The 19,263-nt window shown below is 56.0% G+C and overlaps 1 protein-coding gene across 4 annotated transcripts; it reads right to left on the bottom strand.

The window, feature by feature from the left end:
• Positions 1–197: 197 nt before the first annotated feature.
• Positions 198–17,732, bottom strand: FUK (fucokinase). 4 transcript variants are annotated; one of them, XM_014457963.2, is made up of 25 exons: positions 17,546–17,732; positions 16,337–16,458; positions 12,271–12,375; positions 11,552–11,703; positions 11,371–11,421; positions 10,483–10,608; positions 10,107–10,179; positions 9,666–9,763; positions 9,227–9,307; positions 8,562–8,681; positions 8,235–8,406; positions 7,700–7,812; positions 7,063–7,164; positions 6,773–6,943; positions 6,277–6,341; positions 5,507–5,877; positions 4,664–4,874; positions 4,349–4,515; positions 4,034–4,255; positions 3,535–3,678; positions 3,256–3,375; positions 1,995–2,182; positions 1,809–1,908; positions 1,088–1,311; positions 198–912 (listed from the first exon to the last, which is right to left on the bottom strand). In XM_014457963.2, the coding sequence occupies exons 3-25, from the start codon at positions 12,350–12,352 to the stop codon at positions 826–828; spliced, it is 3,240 nt and encodes a 1,079-aa protein (XP_014313449.1). In that variant the 5' UTR covers positions 12,353–12,375; positions 16,337–16,458; positions 17,546–17,732; the 3' UTR covers positions 198–825. The 4 variants fall into 4 exon arrangements, with proteins under 4 accessions (XP_014313449.1, XP_023611836.1, XP_014313451.1 ...); XM_023756068.1 differs by having other exon boundaries at positions 16,333–16,458; XM_014457965.2 differs by lacking the exon at positions 16,337–16,458.
• Positions 17,733–19,263: the final 1,531 nt, after the last annotated feature.

A 19,263-nucleotide genomic window follows, 5' to 3' on the forward strand; every position in this document is an offset into this window, starting at 1 on the left:
GCCTCAGCCTCCTCCCAAGTGGCACACAGCCCCTGCCAGGACCCACTTGATAGCTGGTGACTCACCTGACCCTGGACCCTCATTCCCCTCTTGGGCCCTTAGCACCAGAAGCTGGATCATCCCCAGGCAGTTTCCCACAGTGCCAGGGAGGTGGGAATTCCTCCTGGCAGGAACGGAAGAGCTCTCTGAGGACAACCTCAAAGGGCAGATTCAATTTATTCCAAGAAGGTCACAGTTCTGAAAACCTAGGGCCACGTGGCACAGTCCATGGTACAGGTTAAGGCCTGAGTTGGCAGTGACTGGCTGTAGACCACACTGGCTCACTTCCACAGACACTCCCACTCCCCCATAAAGTCAGCCTGGGAGTGAGTACTGAACATGAAGTCTATTCAGGCAAAAGCCCGGCCTCTAAGGAAGGCCACAGGAAATCCTCAAAGGGCCTCTTCAGGGTCAGCCTTACCAAGGGACCCAGCCTCTGCTAGGGCTGGTTTTCATCCCCTGCCAGGGCCTCCATGGAGAATAAGAAGGTCAAGGCCCCAGCTGGCCTTGTAAAGGCCACAGGGACACTGACCTTAGGACCTTCCTATGTCCAGATGGAGCAGAGGCCACGCCTAAGCCACAGTTAATCAAGAGGTCACAGTCCTGTTCCCAACCGTGGTGTCTCTTTCACCAGGGGGCTGGGCCCAAACTCAAGTCGGCTTCCTTTGCGAGCAGATCCATAAAGAGGTAGGTGGGGAGTCGGAGGCTGAGTGCTCTGAAGGGAGGGGCTGCTGTAGCTCCAGGTTTTCTCCTCTTGCGGAGGGACAAGCCTCATGGGAAGGCGCATCAGGTTGAGTTCTCACTCCCCAACAGCTGCAGGCTCAGGCCCTGAGTGTCCACTTCCACCAGGTGGACGCTGTAGTTCCCGAGGCCCTGGGAACAAAGGACAAGAGATGTGTAGAGGGCTCTACAAATCTCTGGCCTTCTGGAGGCTGACCTGCGGCTGCAAGGCCAGGGGGACATGTCGCTATAGCCCCTAGTTAGCCAGTGGGCCACAGTGAAGGCTCCTGCCCCCCCACCAATTACCATACCCAACACCATCAGGTACCTCAGTCTTGGCCAGCACGGCCTCCAGAGCCTCCTTCTGCTTTGGCTCCTTGGTCAACAGATAGAGGAAGCCCCCACCGCCTGCCCCGGCCAGGCTCTGGCCATACACGTGGGGGGCCAGGACATCCATCATTCGCCGCACAGCCAGGGGCTCACAGCCTGGAGCCATGCGCTTCTTCTGCTCCCAGTACAAGGTCAGGCACTGGCCCAGCAGAGGCAGGCTTCCTGGGGTGGGGGCAGAGAGGGAAAGGCGTGCCTGAGCCAGAATATTCTGTCAGTGCCCATTTATCGACGCTAAAGTGCCAAGAGGTGCTGCTTAACCAGGGGCTGGAAACAGGAGTAGTAAAAACCACCTCACAGGGTTGTCTGAGGACCCATGCACATAAAACTGACATGGTGCCCAGCAGTGTCCAGTAAATGATACAGCCACTCACTGGAACCCTGCTTAGCTCTGACTCCCTGGCACTCGGTACAAGGGCCCAGCCTCTTCCCCCACCTGCTTCTTGGTAGATAGGACTGGAGGCCTTCCCCATGGTGCAAGTATTGTCCTGAGATATGGCTCCCATCTAAGTGAGACCCTAGGGAGGACAGATGGTAGGCTTCCGTCCCTGGGAGCCTAACACCTGGGGCCTGTGCCAAGCCTGAAAAGGCCCCTGGCCTTAGACCCATGGGCGACCAGCCCCTCACTCCTGGTGCCCTGCCCCTGGGAGGAAGCACCTCACCTTGGTGGAAGGCTTTCGCGCAGTCCTCCGTGTGCCGCACGAGGCTGTGGGCATTCTGTACAACGGCAGGCAGCCGGGCATACCAGCTCCTCAGCACATCCTGCAGATGGGGCGGGAGGGGTGCGATGAAGGGCTGGGCCCTGCCTCCCTTCTGCCTCCCTCCTTCCTCCTGGGGCGGAGGCTCACCTGCAGCAGATTGCGCGCCAGGCGGGTCTTGCCAGTGTACACCAGGAGTAGGTGGTCATTGAGCGTCTGGACAAAGCCCTCAGGTACAGTGATCTCTTCCACCTCCACCTTCAGTGGCAGCTGAGCCCGGGAGCGCCCCACCTTGATGCCAGGCATTAGACCACCCACTTGGTCCTGCCAGCCACCTCCTGTGAACCCAGAGTCCATCACTGTTGGAGCCTGTCTGGCCCAACTTCTCTCTCCCAGCCCAGGCTCTGGCAGGAACCAGTGGGCAAGATAGCTTCCCCCAACTCCAGCTGGGCCCAGTGAGCTGTCCAGCTTCTGTCACCAGCCTTGGGAGCAGGATGAGCCCAGCAAGAGAAAGGATTTCACTCCAGAACCCAGCTTGAGTGGCTATTGATTAATGTCTGTCCCCAACAGGCCACTTAATTTTTGAGAGCAAGGGTCCTGTATTTGTTCATTTTATCCCCAGGGTCCAACACTGAGTGGATACTCAATAGTTGTCAATTGACCAAATGAAGGGTTTGAATGGTACATCCCAGAAGAAAACTAGGAAGGCCTCCCTATTTGCCCCTCTTGCTGATAACTACCTGTTATGGGATGTGAGTCATTACAGCAAAAGGAGGGGGTGGGCTGCAAAGGGACCGGAAAAGGTAGCATAACTGGCATCTATACATCTTTGTGACAGGTTCCTGCCCAGAATCACGATGGGGATGAAGCCTGGCATCCCGGGTGACCACAGCACCCTAGGATCGGGCCAAACTAGCTGCTCCCCATTGTGCATGATTCCAAGGGGCCATGGTGGCGAGAAGAGGGAGAAGCCTGTGATCAGAGCCATGTTCTGGGCCCTCAGTGCCCCCGACGTGGCTGGCGGGAAGGGGGGGGATGGACACAAATGACCATAGCCCAAGGGAGAGGCAGGTTGGTTGGGAAGGCAGGGTAAAGGTCCCGTCCCCTACTACAAACCCATTCTGCCCAGCCCCACCCTCAGGGACAGTCCTGGAGGCAACAAAGTCATGAGGAATAAATAAGTACCGAACACATGAAAGGCAGAGCACAGAACCTAAAGGTGCTCCTAAAACATCAGCTCCTTTGAAGTAGAAATGTTTCAAGTTGCACATCACCAGAGGTCAGAGTGATAAGGCAGCTCTAACCATTTGAAGGAACAGCAGTTAAGTGGCTGTCGGCAAGCCCAGGGGAGCCCCCGGAAGCTCTTAGGAAAGTGCCAGTGACCTCCCTCCCAGCAGGGGCGGTCCCATACCTGTGGTGAGCACCTGCTCCAGGTGCAGCACTGCGTGGATCAGGGCCTCCCTGCTCACCTTCCGGCCCGCGGCCCGCTGCAAGGCGGCCAGGGCAGTGCCCGCCAGGATGCTGCTGGTGCCTGCAGGGCAGGGAAGAGGTCAGTCGGGCATGAAACACCTCTGCGCAGCCCAGACCTGCCCCACCCCCTTGGTCTGTTGGGCAGAGGTAGTGAGGAGGAAGGAAGGTGAGGCTGGAGGGCAGGGATGGAGTGGTTGGCAGCAGGACAGGGCCCACTCACCGAGGCCAGAGCCGTGGGGCAGCTCAGACCAGGTGTGCAGCTCGAAGCCGCCCCCAAAGGTGCGCAGCAGCTGCTCACTCAGCGAGAGCTTGGACTTGACTTGCACGATCCCCGCACAGATGAAGGCCGCCTTCAGCAGGGCCCCTGGGAGGGACCAGCACCCAGCAAGGCATTTGGTCTCCAAAGGCAGAAGCAGACATACCACCCACCTCCACTATTTCCCATCTAGGGGCTCAGCTAGGGGACAAAAGCCCAGCAGCAGTGCAAGCCCATCCCCAAGCCCCCAAAAAGATCTCTGGGCTCCCCAACATGGGCAAATGTGCCAGCTCTGCCTCCTGTAGCTGCATGCACCTGGGCAAGGAGACCTCGGGGCTCCTCAACCTGAGCGGGTAGCCCTCAAGCCAGGCCCCCATGGCCAGCGGGGTCTCCAGGGTTCTGCCCTAGCCCCCAGCTAGCTATGTGTGCCGCTCCCACCGGCAGACGTCCTGGGTGCCCTGACCTGGAGCATGGGGCTGGCAGTAGTCCCGCATGTCCTCCAGGCTCCGGCACACTATCTTCATGGCCATCTCATCCCGCCGAGGCCCCACTGCCAGCCACAGCTCAGGCTCCCAGATGCGGCGAGCCCTGGCCCCAATGGGCCGGCGGCCATCCACTCGCACAGCCAGGCCCAGCACTGCCCCACCAAGCTCATAGGCAAGGGGTGGTGTGTCGCTCCAGCCTCCTGCAGCAGTTGAACAAGACCAAGCTGGTCAGGGGGCTGCCTGCCCGGCTCTGGGGTGGCTACCCTCACACCCCCCACCTCCAAGGGACTCACCAGAGAAATCCACGCGAGCTGGGCACTCCGCCACCACCCACTGCCCAGGTGCCGGCAGCCCCACAGGCTCCGTGGAGACAAAGTGCTGGGCGGACATCACAGCCTGGCGGATCAGGATCTGCCCGGCCCCCTCGTAGTGGCGAGCTGCTCGCACTAACAGGACTGGCCTGCCAAGAGGGAAGGGAGAGATGGCGGCATGGAGCCGCAGGCTGGGGGCAGGCTGCCTGGGTTTGGGGCCCGACTTCCTTGGGCCCCCCCTCTCTCTGGTTTGCACCTATAAGAATGACCAGGGGTCCTGACATCATTGGCACCCACCTGCTCAGCCACTTGTCCCGCTCCTGGGCAAGTGCCTTCACGCCCCCAGCCAGGTCTCCACACTCCAAGTACGAGAAGGGCCGAACCCACTCGGGATTGGCAGCCGGCCCGCTCCGTAAGCCACCTTGGCCTTCTGCCATGCAGCCCAGGACGTCTGCCACACAGGCCAGCACCCGGGCCGCCACGCCTGGGTCTCCTGCACCCGCTGCAACTGAGGGACAGGAAGCCGGGTGGTTAGGGAAGGGACCCACCCCCCCTGCCCTCTTCCCCAAGGGACTGTTCAACAGCCCCACACATTCCTGACCCCTCACACCTCTTCACTTTGCCCAAGATGTACCCTCGCCTGTGAATGCACACCCCACTCCTGTGCGTGGCAAAGTTCTCATCCTCTTTACCCCCACCCAGGTTGCCCAGAGCGGTTAAGAACTCAGACTCAGGGGTCAAACTGCCTGTGTTCAGTCGCCGTGCCACCCCAACCAGCTGTGTGGCTGTAGGTGAATGACTCAAATAGGGACCACTTTCCACAATCGCTGGGATCATCAATGAGGTGCTGCCTGGCAGAGCCTGCCACATCCCCCGGGGCTCTGGCACCTACGTTTCGGCACCCAGTACAAAACACGTAGGGTTTGCTGATGCTCACTGGACCCAGAGGCTCGGGCCCAGGCCTCAGCCTCTCATCAAACTCCTTACTGACAAAAATGAAGCTTCCCAGGAGCCTGAAAGCAAACTCCACTGTGTGTCTCCCCTGCCCTGAAGTCTCCCACCTCCTGTCACCAACCCAGAGGGCAGGTAGGGCAGGCGATGCTGGGCCTGGCTTCCCCACACCGAGACCCAGCAGCTCACCCTGGTCCAGCGTGGCCAGCAGGAGCCCAGGGCAGCCCTCGCGGACAGCGGCCCGGATCAGCGGGCGCAGGCTGAGGTCCTGCCTGGCCTCGAGCACCTTGCGCGCCTTCTGCAGGGCCTGGCGGAAGAACAGGTCCCGGCGGGAGGCCAGCGTGGCAGCCCGGTCCAGACAAGGCTGCAGCTGTTCCCAGGACAGACGCCAGGAGGCCCGCCAGGCCCACAGGGCCTCACCCCCATCCTCCTGCGGGTCCAGCATCCACAGCATGTCCCGGGGCCCCAGGGCCCTCGAGGGGTGGAGCACAGGAAAGAGGCGGGCGCTGAGAAGGCAACGCTCCGTGGGGGGCGTGTCTGGGTTCCACAGGTCCCAGTTTCTGATGTGGGGAGAAGGCACATTAGCAGGAGGCAAGCCCGGGCTCCTGCTTCCTCCCCAAGGCCTGCCTGCCTGTCCACTGGGGGCTGGCTAATTCGGGGGGGGGGGGGCGGGACAAGTTCCTCCAGGCGGCACAAGCAGGCCATGTAGGGAGGGGGACGAACTGCCCTGCCCCCTTTCCCAGGCCTCTGGACAAAATCCCAAAGCCTGAGCACAGGCAGGAATTAGGAACTGTCCAGGGGGAAGTGCTGGGGAGGATCAGACTGCCCCAAACTACCCCAGGCCCCGTGGGCTGGTGGGAGGGCAGGTGCTGCTCTGGGGCTGAGGCAGAGATGAGCCTGGAAGAGGCGGCCGCCCTGGCTGCCGAGGCCCAGAGGCCCATGGAGCCCATCAGTCTTACCGAATGCCTGTCTTCTGGAAGAACTCATTCCAGGACATGTTAAGATATGTTCCTGTCCCCTGTCTCTGGGGGAAGTGGAGGAAGCAGTCAGGGCTTCGGGGACCACAGGAAGGGAGGGGTTAGGGACACTAAGACCAGAGGGGACAGGACAGAGACCTGCACATATGAAAGCAACTTCTGAAACACTGTGTCAAGCCCGGGAGCTCAGCGATCCTGCCCAGGTGCTGGGAACCTGGCGCAGAATCCCGGTTCTAGGCCCAATCCACTAAAACTGGCTCTGCAGCCCAAGGCAGGTCACCCCCCTCTCTGAACCTCAGTCTGAACCTGGCAGAGCAGATGAGGAGGGAGATCAAGGCATGGCGAGACTCTACTGGCTACAGCCTATCCCTCAGGCCAGCGCTCAGCAAGCCCTGCCGTGGAGTGGAAACTAGGCTGGGCTCCCTGGGCTCCCCAGAGCCTGAAGATGGGGGTGAGGGGACGCAGGGCGGGCACCTACTTCCCAGCTGTCCAGACGTCCAACAAGAGTGAAGGCACGAACAGGGGCTCCGTGCAGCCGCACGTGGTGCCCCTGCAGGACAAGGTCGTGTAGCCCCAAGCCGTGTAGCGCCTCGGACTGGGCCGCGTCCAGGCCACTCACAAAGCAACCAGTGCCGATGTGAATGGGGCCCTGGCAAGGGAGAGGGCAGGCATCCTGAAGGGGCAGTGCCGCTCCAGGCACCCCCCAACACACACAGGGCCTGGCCCCCACGGCCTGGCCTGCCCTCTGCCCCTGCTCTCGGGCCTCACCTGGAGATGGCAGTGCTGCAGGACACTCCCAGGACCCAGCTGGACGGCGCCCTCCAGCAGGCAGTTGACCACAGAGCTCCCAGCCCCCAGCAGCTGCAGCTCCTGAGCAGCCGGGGAGAAGGTCATGAGTGCCCTCTACACCTGCCCTGGCCCCGGCTTCAGGCCGACTCTCATCCCACCCGTTCATGCTGCTCCCAGGGCCAGCTCTCCTGCACAGGCCTCCAGAGAAGTCTGGACTCAGTAACGGAGGTCCCACCGGATGGCAGCTTCCCCAGAACACCTCTCCCACCAGCCCAGGTACCCCCACCACGCTGAGGGCAACCTCGGAAATCTGTCCCCTTCCTCAGCACCATGGCACTAACCCAGGCCCATCACCTCCCCAAGCAGACCCCAAAGAAAGGGGTGGGGTCTTCTCTAGCGTCTCCATCAGGCAGGCCTGGATGTAGGATCCTGCCCTGACCACTTACTGGCTCTGTGGCCTGAGGCAAGTTACTTAATCTGTCTGGGCCGCCGCTGCCTCGCGCCAAATGGGGATGATGACATCTATATTCGGGTAGTCTGCTCCAAGCCTGGGCGGTTCCTTCCCTTTCTAGGAGCCCCTGTCCCACCTGTCCTCAGGCACCGCTGCTGGTCTTACCTCCACCTGGGAGTGCACGACCTGGGCCCCAGGAGTCCCGGGAATCGTGAGGCTGAGCAGGAACTCACTGGCCGAGTTGGTCATGTAGCTGTAGCTGCCGTCGGGGACATATGCTGTAAAGATACAAGCCATGACCCCACCCCTATGCCTGCTGCTGCTCTGGGCCCAGCCAGGCCTCCAGCCGGCAGACACATCTTCATCGGGCCCTGGAGGGCAGGCCTAGCAACGAGCCCCTTGTGCTGATGGGGAAGCTAAAATCCAGAGAGGCTTAGTAAGCTGCCCAAAGTCACACAGCTAGAAAATGGAAAGACTGGGCCTGGAGCCCAGGAATGAGACAAAAGGAAGAGTTATTAGGGGTGGGGGGAGGTGGGGGTGTCAGGTCTCTGGGTTGGGAGAGGACAATTGGCTGATACATGCACTAGACCTGCCTGGTCCGGGAGCCCAGGGACCAGGCAGGAGGCAGCCTTGTAGCTCTGGGTAGGGGGTCCTCACTCCGGTGGCCTCCCCACCCAGAGAGCCGAGAGGCAGCACCCACCCATGGTGAGGGGCTGATCACGAAGCTCCCGCCACAGCTTGGCCCGCGCCACCTGAAGATAACCCTCGACGTCTGCGTCGCTTTGCCCCGTTTCCGGAGGCCGCCCTGCCAGGAAGGCCTCTCTGCTCACATTCCGGGCCATGCACAGCAGGATGTCGAAAAACAGAGATAGCTGGGACAAGGATAGGAAGCACAGCTATTGGGGGGCTCCTAGGCCAAACTGGGGCAGCCCCATCCCCAGAGACACGGACTGTGAGGGGGAAGGGGCGAGCCTGAGGTCACAGAGCCAGTGTCAGGGCCTTTCCCCGAGCCCCCACCCTCAGTCACCTGGACAGGCCGGGCTCCGGAGTCCAAACCCATGTAGGTGCAGGCATCCAGGGGGGGGCTCACGTGAGTGGCCAGGAGGTGCTCCGCAGTCTCCACGGAGAAAAAGGCAACTCCGGAGACCTGGAGGAGCCCCCATGAGGGTCAGGTGGGGGGACCCGGGGTCAGGCCTGGGCCTGAGTTGGGGAAAGACACATAAAGATGGACCAAAAGGCTGGCTGCTATGCCAGGCAGAGTCCTTCATCTTCGGGACCCCTCCTGCACCCAGGCTTACTGGAGGGGGGTCCCCTGAACAGGCACCTTCTGGGACCCCCCTCAGTTTCCAGGCCTCCTCCCAAACCTAGTTCTCTATCATCCCCTGGTCTGGTCCCAGACCCTTACCCACCACTCGTATCCTCGCCCTGCATTCTAGAAGGATCCCCCAAGTCGGCTTCCAGACTTCCTCCCAACGCATTCCTGAACTTTCTCGCGTTCTTGTTCTAGCCTTTCCCGTTCGGGGCAAGACCCTTTCCTCAGGTTCTGGCTCCGCCTGCTCCTCCACCACAGATTCTGGTTCTGTCCTGCCCGGGAATCTTCTAGAAGGAGTGGAGCTCTTCCCCGAGCAGGAAGGCAATCCCGCCCTTTTCCACGGGGTCCCCAAAGCCCCCCAACCTGGGTGGCAGCCATACCAGTGGCACCCGCCCATCAGGCCTGGCGCACCGCTTTATGTCCGCCTCGCTGCCCTGGTAGTAAATGTCTAAAACGAAGCCCTGTGTCGGGGGAGAAAACAGAGTTAGGGAAGGGGGCCGAGGACGATCAGGACAGGGACACAGTGAAAACCCCTGTGCGTGTCCCACAGGTACCAGCATGCTCCGGGGAGCACTGTCCCGCCCGACGGGAGAGGGGCTTTGGTGTCTTCCCAGCCCCAGCACAGAGCCTGCCACAGCGTCCACGTGCAATGAAGTTTGGCCAAAGACTGAGTGAGCATGAGAGCTGTTGCCACAGAGGAAACTCCTCCGAAGCCAGACCGTACCAGAAAGTCCAGAACAAGAGGCCGCCCAGAGCACAGGACCAGGGGGCCATCCCAGCCCGGCTCAGGGGCCCATGCCACTGCCCCAGGGGCACTACCTGGGAGTTGGTGAGGTAGACACCATGGTTCCGGGCGTAGGCTGTGGTTCCCGGAAAGGCGATCACTCTGGCTCCCCGGAAGCCGCCCCAGCTGATCCCTATGCGTAGAGAAGTCAGGAGCCTCCCCGGGGGCCCCAACCCAAGGCAGGGAGGCCCCAACCAGGTAAAGATAAGAGCTCAGGGCAGGGGCGTCTGGGCACCTCTGAAAGGAAAATATGGTTCCCGAGCCAAATGGACGTTCCTCTGGGAGAATGATGATGCCTCCCCTCCCAAAGTTCTACGGCAGCCCTGGGGGGCAGGAGGGGCAGGGGTGGTGTCTCCATTCTACAGCTTCCCTTCTGAATAGGGCAGCGGGCCAGGCCCAGAACGGGTGAGCGAGGACAGGCACAGCCCCCCTCTGGCTACGGCAAGGGAGGAGCTCCCCAGCCTTCTCAGGCTCACCTGGATTGGGAGGAACAGACAGCAGCATGTCGGTGCTGCAGACCCACACGCCTGGTGGGGAGCCTGGGCCCAGCTGCAGGAGAGAGCGCAGATGGTGGGTGGCCTGGCCCAGCCCCCCCTCTGCTCCCACACAGCCCAGTGTCGAGCCTGTCCCCCTGCTCTAGGGAGACTCTGAGGTAACAGGGGCCTTCCCTGACCCTCCTGCCCACCTCCTGGGACCACACCTCCCTCCAGTTTTGCCAACACTCATTTCCTAAAGCTCTAACTCTAGGCGCCGCCAAAGCCGTTCTTCCTGGCATCCCATCTGCGCCAGGACAGGCTGCAGCTGGTGGTGCAATGAGAGAGGAGCGAGGTCCTAAGGCACCTCTGGCCTCACCTGATAGGTCATGATGTCCAGCAAGCGATCCAGGTTGTAGACCAGAGCCTCCACGGGGGCCTGGGGGTTCTCCACGGGGAGGCAGGTGAAGGCCCGGCCACAGTCATCGAAGGGGAAGTCTCGGCCCTAGGGGGGACGCAGGGGCAGGGGAAAGAGCCCGTGGGGCAGGGAGCCTGGGCACACCCCCGGCTGTGCAAAGGTGTAAAGTCATCAAGCTAGAGTGTTTTCTCCTGTAACTTTCCCAGTTACATGATTCTAGTAAAAAGTTAGAAAATTCAGATATGCAGGAAGAAAATCTCTCAGGAATAATAACCATTCCTCTCATTTTGAGGTATACCCTTTCAAAATTATATGCATATATTCTTTAATTATTTATTTTTTACAAAGTGAGATTCTGAAAAGGTAGAAACAACAGAACTTAACACACACACTCACATTTACACACACACACACACACACACACACACACACACACAGGTAAAACTGGGGAAGTAACATGGGGAACTATATAAGGCAGGTCCTGCTTTAAGCATTGCATGGATCATCTCAGCATCTCCACACAAAGCAGGAACCATCGCCGTCCTGATTTTACAGATGCGGAAACTGAGGCCTAGAAAGGGTCCAGCGCCTTGCCCAAGGTCACGGAGCTGGGAAGTCTCTTTCAATGCACAGAATTAGATGGACTTATTCATCCCTTTCTAATATCCCCGCAGAAAGATAATGCTATTTATATTTAGCCAGGTGCCTATTTTTTGGATACTTGGATCAATTCTGACTCCAGTTCTTCTGGATTTGCACAGAAAACACCTTGCAAACACACCCCTATCCAACCCTGAGGATCGATGGGTCCAGCCTTCTGCATGGCGCCCCGCCCAGCATCTTACTAACCATGTGCAGGATGAGGATCCGGGCCGACTGTAGGACATCAGAGGTGACCACCTGCCAAGAATGGAAGAGCCCTGTAGACAAGCGGCCTGGGCAGAAGGCACCAAGGATGGCACCCTCCTGTCTGGGGAGAGGCCGCGACACAAAGCCACTGAGGTACGACAGGAACGACGTGAGCACTCACAGTGAAGCCTGCCCGGGCACTCAGGTGTTCAGCAGCCACCAGCAGGGCATTGAGGGTGGCTCCTCCGCTGCCCACACGCGTCTCCGGGTCCTCCACAGCCAGTAACAGAGTCCCGGCGGGGATCTGCTCTCGTTTCTGCCGCACTTCCAGCTCTGTGGTCAGAACACAGCTGGGACCTGCTCCTCAGCCTCCCAGCCCTGGTCCCAAGCAACTAAAACAAACCTACTGATAATTATTATTTCATCTTTGACTCAGTAGCTTTGCATGTAGTAACACATTAGCTCTTTGCCCAACTCTGTGAGGGAGGTACAATTATTCCCATTTTACAGATGAGAAAACTGAGTCTCGCCCTAGCCGGTTTGGCTCAGTGGATAGAGCATCAGCCTGCAGACTGAAGGGTCCCAGGTTCGATTCCGGTCAAGGGCATGTACCTTGGTTGCAGGCACATCCCCAGTAGGGGGCGTGCAGGAGGCAGCTGATCGATGTTTCTCTCATCGATGTTTCTAACTCTCTATCCCTTTCCCCTCCTCTCTGTGAAAAATAAATAAAATATATTTTTTAAAAAAAAGAAAAGAAAACTGAGTCTCAATGAAATGACATGATATGTCAAAGGTCACATGGCTAGGAAGAAGCAGACTCTGGGTTTGAACTATAGGAGGTATAGGGGTGTGGGGAGGGGTTCCTACATTAGGGCAGAGTGGGGAGGGAGGGTCCCCTACCTTTCTGGAAGACCTCGACACTGTCCTTGTACTGGCATGTCAGGATGATAACCGTCCAATCAACCCCCTTGGGCTGCTCCATTCTAGCCAAAGTTGAGGGGCTTCCTGAGGCAGAAATAGGGGTGTGCGTGGATTATTTTATGTTGTCATACCCTAAGATTGATTTTTGTATTGTTTTATGGATTTTAACACTTGCATAGATTCTTGTGGTCACCACTACGGTCAAACTTGACAATCATCAATCAGTTCTCTACAGCTAGAGTTGGAATGTAATCTTTTGAGACTGGCTTCTTTCACTCAGCACAATGCTTCTGAGATTCATCCAAGTTGGCTGTGCATATCAGCACTGTAGTTCTTTTTTCGCACGGACCTTCCACAGTCTGTTTCTCCATCCACTCACTGAAGGGCATCTGGGCTGTTTCCAGGTTTTGACAGCCATGATTAGAGCTGCTATAAACATTCATGTGCGAATTTAGTAGCAACCTAAGACCTCATCTCTCCAGGTGGATTCCTCAGTGTGGGATTGCTGGGTCACGTGATCAGTGTGTCTTTGACGTTTTCAGTCTGGGTGCACGTGATCTCCTCAGGAGAGGAAGTGAGGGGAGCAGGGTGGGGGAGACAGGGGGTCCCACCTTAAAGCAAGGGCCTACCCTTTCTGTACCACTGGCCCCTCAGCATTCAGTCATTGGCTGTGATCTGGGAGGAGGGAAGGCCTAACCTCCCAGGCTCCTGAGGCTGAAGGGAATTCCCTGGAGAAGGGGACAGTTGTGGGAGGAGTGCACCAGCCTGTTCAAGGGATCTGGGCAGGGTGCCAACAGTGCCCACTACTAGGGACTTCAGGGGGGGATCTCCCCTCCCAGAGGCTCCACGCCTGAAAGAGGCTGCCACCCCACCTGCCACCATCTTCTTTCGGGCACTCTGAGCAAGTGAGGGGAAGATGAGGCCAAAGCTATGGCTTCACCCCTTCCTAACTCCCCCAACATTTCTCTCCTACCAGACGGGAAACCAATCTGACTCCAGGGCCCCTGGCCTCCCCAAGACCTCTGCAGACAGGTCCCCAGGAGTGCCCTGGCATCGGCCTCTGGCAGAGTCCCAACTGCTGTCCTACGAAGCAGCCCACCCCCCACCTCTTCCCTCCAACCCCCAAAGCTCAGTGTCAGAGTGATGGTGGCGCTAGCTGCATGCCTTCCCAGGGGCACAAGGAACTCATGGCCAGCCCAGGCCCCAGCCAGAGCCAGCAGGAAACCTGAACCTCAGCAGGTTTCTCCCTAGGCCCGACTCCTCTGCCACCGGGGGCCAGACCCACCACTTAGCAACACCCGCACTCCCACAAGCTGGCAGGGAAAGCCGCAACCACTAACAGAAAGTGCTCTGTTCCCTGCTCAGCCCAGCAGGGAAATCCAGAGGGGAAATCTGAGCTGAGATCTTGGCCAGGCTCCTGAGGGCCAAGGCATTCCCAGGGATGCCCAGGTGGCCTTCCCAGTAAATGGGCGGCGAGAGATTCCAGCTTGTCCACCAATTACTGTGTGATCCTTGGCACCCCTACCCCCTCCAGCCTCCTGAAGCAGGCGTGTCATTGACCAATGTCCCCCAGCTTGTTCCCATGGAGGCCATGCTTCCCAGCGGCTCCCAACCAATGACTCAGCAGCAGGGCCAGGAAGACAGACCCCTCCCAGCAATTTAGGGTTCCTCTGACAGGCAGTCTTGGCTCCAGGACTGCCCACCCACCTACCAGAAACTCTTAGAACCTCACCACAGTCTGAGACTGTTCCCGCCCATCACTCCCCTGCTTCCTCCAGTTCCCTCCGTTTTCCCTCCCCCAATAAATCTAACCCCATCTTGGTCTCGGCTTCTCCAAGAACCTGAACCCACATGGAGAGTATAATATCATCTCCTTCTTGGCACCTTCAAAGGAAAAAAATCACCGTATGAACCTCTCACTTAATGTGTGGAAAGTGCCATCTTTATCCTTAAAAAAATAGATGAGGAAACTGAGGCACAGAGAGACTGGGTCACACGTCCAAGGTCACACAGCTAGCAAGTGGCAGAGTCAAATCTGAACTCCGTGGTGACAGATGATCTGACTCTGGATGGTGGGCACACGGTGCACTGCACAGATATTGTAACACAGAAACCCTCAGCACAGAACAACCTTTATGTTCATGTTGACCAATGTCACCCCAATAAACTTAATTAATAAATAAATAAAAATTTGAACGCAGACACTTTTGCTCCAAAGCCCATTCTCTTAACCATTACACTGAACCTGCTGTGTAGGACTGAAGAAAAAGAACAAAAGGAGTAAATATATATGAAGTGCTCCATTCAGGTGGCAGTGAAACGGGGAGGACGTTCATGATCACAGCCATGAGAAGTGGGCTCCCCCACTCTGAACCACAGTTAAGACAAGATGATTTCTTATTCCCACTACATCCCCTGCAGGGTAAGTGTTCTGTCCATTTCCCAGATGCTAATAGATGCTACTGCCATGACTGGGACCTGGGTCTCTGATTCTTATTTAAGTCATGGTACTAACGATGTTTGGTCCCAAGCAAAGGTGACAAAAGAGAGCAAGGAAGAAATGCCCCCAGGACAGTCCAAAAGTCTGAGCTCAGTGTTGGCCTCAGCACCGTGACTAGGAGACACAGGCAGATGACAGGTCGTGGCCGGAGGAGGGAGGGCAGCCCTATCTGGACTGCACCCAACTAGAGACTGGGGCAGAGGAACAGTTCTGGGCTGGGAATCAGCCCCCGGGGCTCTCTCCCCATCTCGGCCTCTTCCTGTGTGATCCTGAGCAGGTAGGTTACTTAATCTCTCTGAGCCTCAATTTCCTAATCTGAAAACTAAGGCCAACAATACCAACCTCCTAGGACGGTTACCAGCATTAAATAAAATGTAAAATATGAGGCACATAGCAGGAGCTCAATGAATGGTAGTTCTCTCCAGCAGGAAAAGGAAGCAGGAGTGTTTAACTTGGCCCTGAAGCTGGTAGGAATGAAGCTCTGAAATATTCTCTGAGTCAAAGATGATCCTGAAGAAGAAAAATAATCAGGGAAGCCCTAGCCGATTTGGCTCAGTGGATAGAGCGTCGGCCTGAGGACTGAAAGGTCCTGGGGTCGATTCCAGCCAAGAGCACATGCCCAGGTTGTGGGCTCGATCCCCAGTAGGAGGCATGCAGGAGGCAACCGATCAATGATTCTCATCCTCAATGTTTCTATCTCTCTCGCCCTCTCCCTTCCTCTCTGAAATCAGTAAAAATATATTTTAAAAAATAATCATCATCAGGAAAGGCCTAGGGAAATCAAGCAAGGCTGAGGAGCATGCCTCGCCAGATCAGCCAAAAGGGTATTTTATGGTAACACAAAAGGTGGAATGATACTTGTAGCTAATACTTAGGGGCTGCTTTTTTCAGGCACCATGCCAAAGGCATTGTAGTATCAGCTCATATGACCTACTCTGCAGTCCTCCCTAAGAATTGGATCTTACCATACTCATGGTAGAGGTAAGGAAACTGTAGCTTAAAGAGGTGAAATAGCCTGCCCAAGGCCATACAGCTAGTACAGGCCGAACAGGTGTTTCCAAGTCTAAGGTCCATGTTCTTAACCACCCTATAGGAACAAGACATCTCTCTCCTGGGGCCTCTGCCCTCAGTCATACCTGACATCCGTACAGAAAACTTAGAAAATAGCCTTCTATTTCAATATTCTGCCCACTTTTTTAGTTGAAATACTACTTACTAAATTGGGGGAGGGAAGGAGAATCAGGGACAGAAAATATTAAGACTTTTTCATATGCTGTTTGAAGAAAGGTAGGGCAGGGACCTTGCATTTTAGAGCTTTCAAGGGAAAAACAGGCACATGGAGGAATCTGATTTGCCTTCTGGTAAGAAAAAAAAAAGTGGAAAGTGATAGGGAGTAAAATGACACTGTAAATTACACAAAAGGCAAGGAAAGTAGTCCCCCCTGATCCACGGGGAATACATTTCAAGACCCCCAGGGGATGCCTGAAATCAAGGATAGTATGAACCCTATACATGCTATGTTTTTTCCTATGCATACATACCTACCTATGAAGACTTGCTTTGGGTGGTATCCTTTCTCCTTAATCAACTGGTGCAACTCTGCTGGAAAAGTGGCAGCAGCTTCTTCGCAGCGCACACGGCCTCTCCCGTAATTTTTATATCACTTGCTGTAAAAATGGCTTGGCGTCACTCTTTTCAGGGGACCCTTTGCTGAAGGCTTTGTACAGGCTCACTGCTTTCGGGCATAACATGTTGCCACCCATCAGAACACATTTTCTGTTCCTGTCTTCTACCCACAAATTTAATGCCCTTTTCATCTTAACCAAGCACTTATCCCTTACGGCGGCTGTGTAACTTTGGCAATTTCAAGTGACCGCAAAGCTAGCACGGATCTCTTTTTCCTTCTTCACAATTTCACAGATAGAGGATTCATTCTTACCACAGATCTTAGCAACCTCAGCATATGATTTTTTCTCTTTCCTTATTAAGTCGAGAACTAACTCTCACCTTCTCGCATAAAGGAAGCACTTTATGGCTACTCGGGCATGTCTGAATCGCCAGCGCCACTACTGTTGCACTATGGGGCCATTATCAAGTCAAATAAGCGTCACTTGAACTTCGATACCTGACAGTGGATCTGATAACCAAGAAAGTTACTAAGTTACTAACCAGCCGGTAGCATATACCGCCGGGATATGTGGGGGAAAGGGGTGATTTACGCCCCAGGCAGGAGGGCGCAGGCCAGGGGAGGTTTCATCAGTCTACTCGGAACTTCAAACAACTTAAAGCATGCATTGTCTATTTCTGGAGTTTGCATTTAATAGTCTTCAGACGGAAGACCTCAGGTAAATGAAATCGTAAAGGCAAAACCGCGGATAAAGAGGGGACTAGCGTAACTGAGATCTGTGCATAGTGACGAGACCCCACGGGGCACAGAGGCAGGAAAAGCGACCTCAACGCAAAATCAGCAGCGAAGGCATCCAGCACCCCACCTGCCTCCGGGACGAGGAGGCCCTGGAGCCGCCTCTCCTCCCCGTGCCCAGCGTTCCCAAGTCTCGGAACCCCCATTGAAAGACCCCAGCAAAAGGGACGCAGGACCTGCTGACCCCCACCCCTTACAGCCAGGGGGTGCCCAGGGGCGCCAGCGGAGCTCTCGGGGACTCCCTGCCTCGGTCTGCCCCTCGCAGAGATCAGGCCAAGAACTGGCGAGTGGGGAGTGAGGTGCGCGAAGCGGAAACGCGTGGACCCACGTACCTGCCTCCGCCTGGTGCTGGGCTCAGCCGGCTTTTATGAGGGGCTGCGCGTCCCTTCGCGGCGCACCCTGGGAAATGTAGTTTCACCTCTCCGCCGGCCCGGGCTTGTCCTCTCCAAAAAAAACAACAACAAAAAAACAAACAAAAAAAAAAACAGCTCCCAACTATCGCAGGGCAAGCACTTTCCAAAAGGGCAGTCAGAGATCAGATCCAGAAAGAAGGTGAGGCGAGAAGGTGGCTCCGTGGGCCAACAAAACTACAACTCCCAGAGGAACCAATGCGTCTTAAAGACATAGGCTCCTTTTCTGGGACTCGCGCTTTCAGGTTTGGGTTTGTTTGTTTAACCTTCTGGCCGGGACTTGCTTTTCTCCCGAGGGGGGGGAAAAAAAATCCTGGAGCAGGGCGGGGGAAGGGAGAAGCATAGATGTTGCCTGAGCTTGAACGGCTGCCGTTGGATTAGCAGTTGGTGGTAGTGCTTTCTGGGTTTTATGCACGTGGGTACTAACGGAAGACACTTCGCAACTCTGCAGTGGAAAGAGGATCAGCAGAGTTCTGAATGGCAGCCTTGTTTGTAATCGCGGGAAATTGGAAACGCTCTCTCTCTTTTTTCTTTCTTAATATATTTTATTAATATTTTACAGAGAGGAAGGGAGAGAGAGAGAGTTAGAAACATCGATCAGCTGCCTCCTGCACACCTCCCACTGGGGATGTGCCCGCAACCAAGGTACATGCCCTTGACCGGAATCGAACTTGGGACCTTTCAGTCAGCAGGCGGATGCTCTATCCACTGAGCCAAACCGGTTTTGGCAGAAATGCTCTCTCTTTAGGGCTCTGGGGAAATAAAGGCATATCCATGCAATGGAATACTATGCAGCAGTTAGAACCACGCAGAACTTTATGTACAATAGGAAATGTGTCCAAGACATTTTGTTAAGGGACAAGAAGCAAGTAGTTAGAGCCCTATGTACGCGGGAAGCCACTCATGTCAAAAATAATGTATATAGCCCTAACCGGTTTGGCTCAGTGGATAGAGCGTCGGCCTGCGGACTCAAGGGTCCCGGGTTCGATTCTGGTCAAGGGCTTGTACCTTGGTTGCGGGCACATCCCCAGTAGGGGGTGTGCAGGAGGCAGCTGATCGATGTTTCTAACTCTCTATCCCTCTCCCTTGCTCTCTGTAAAAAAGTCAATAAAATATATTTTTTAAAAAAGAAACAAGCTTCTACTCAAATTTCTATTTAAAATAATGTATATGGACACACAGTATGTGTGGGAACAGGACTGGAAGGGAACACACTCTGGGGCAGAGACTGCCAGGAACGGGGAGAGGCAAGGAGAACTTAAGCCTTATCTGTATTTCTGGAATTTTTCTTACAAGAAGGTACTTTCCAAATCTACTGTCATTAACAGGGAGCCAGAGAGGCCCTGCCTTCGGTCTCAAAGGAGATGGGGGACCCTACTCTGCCTCTGTGTAACCTTGGCCAGTCACTTGGTTACTCTGCGTCTCCTTGTCACCTGTCATCTGTAAAAATGTGTTAATCATAGGATTGAATGCTGAGATTGTTGTATAGTAAATGATCAAAAAGTACTAACCATTCAACAAGAGAAAAATTCTGAGATGTCCTAAATTGATTTATGGCAGGCTAGAGGGAGGGAGGAGCGGGAAGAGATTAATCAGTTAACAGAACCACAGGCCAAAACCGACAAAAGACGACTCACATT

The sequence above is a fragment of the Myotis lucifugus genome, unplaced genomic scaffold (genome assembly GCF_000147115.1).
Source record: "Myotis lucifugus unplaced genomic scaffold, Myoluc2.0 scaffold_88, whole genome shotgun sequence".
Taxonomy (NCBI): Eukaryota; Metazoa; Chordata; class Mammalia; order Chiroptera; family Vespertilionidae; genus Myotis; species Myotis lucifugus.

Bases quoted from the DNA above. Each gene is read 5' to 3' on its own strand.
- FUK (XM_014457965.2), bottom strand. From the start codon at position 12,352: ATGGAGCAGCCCAAGGGGGTTGATTGGACGGTTATCATCCTGACATGC. The intron at 11,422-11,551 runs GTGAGTGCTCAC...CATTCTTGGCAG, and splicing joins GTGCCCGGGCAGGCTTCACT to GTGGTCACCTCTGATGTCCT. The intron at 3,376-3,534 runs GTGAGTGGGCCC...CCTGCCCTGCAG, and splicing joins GCCCCACGGCTCTGGCCTCG to GCACCAGCAGCATCCTGGCG.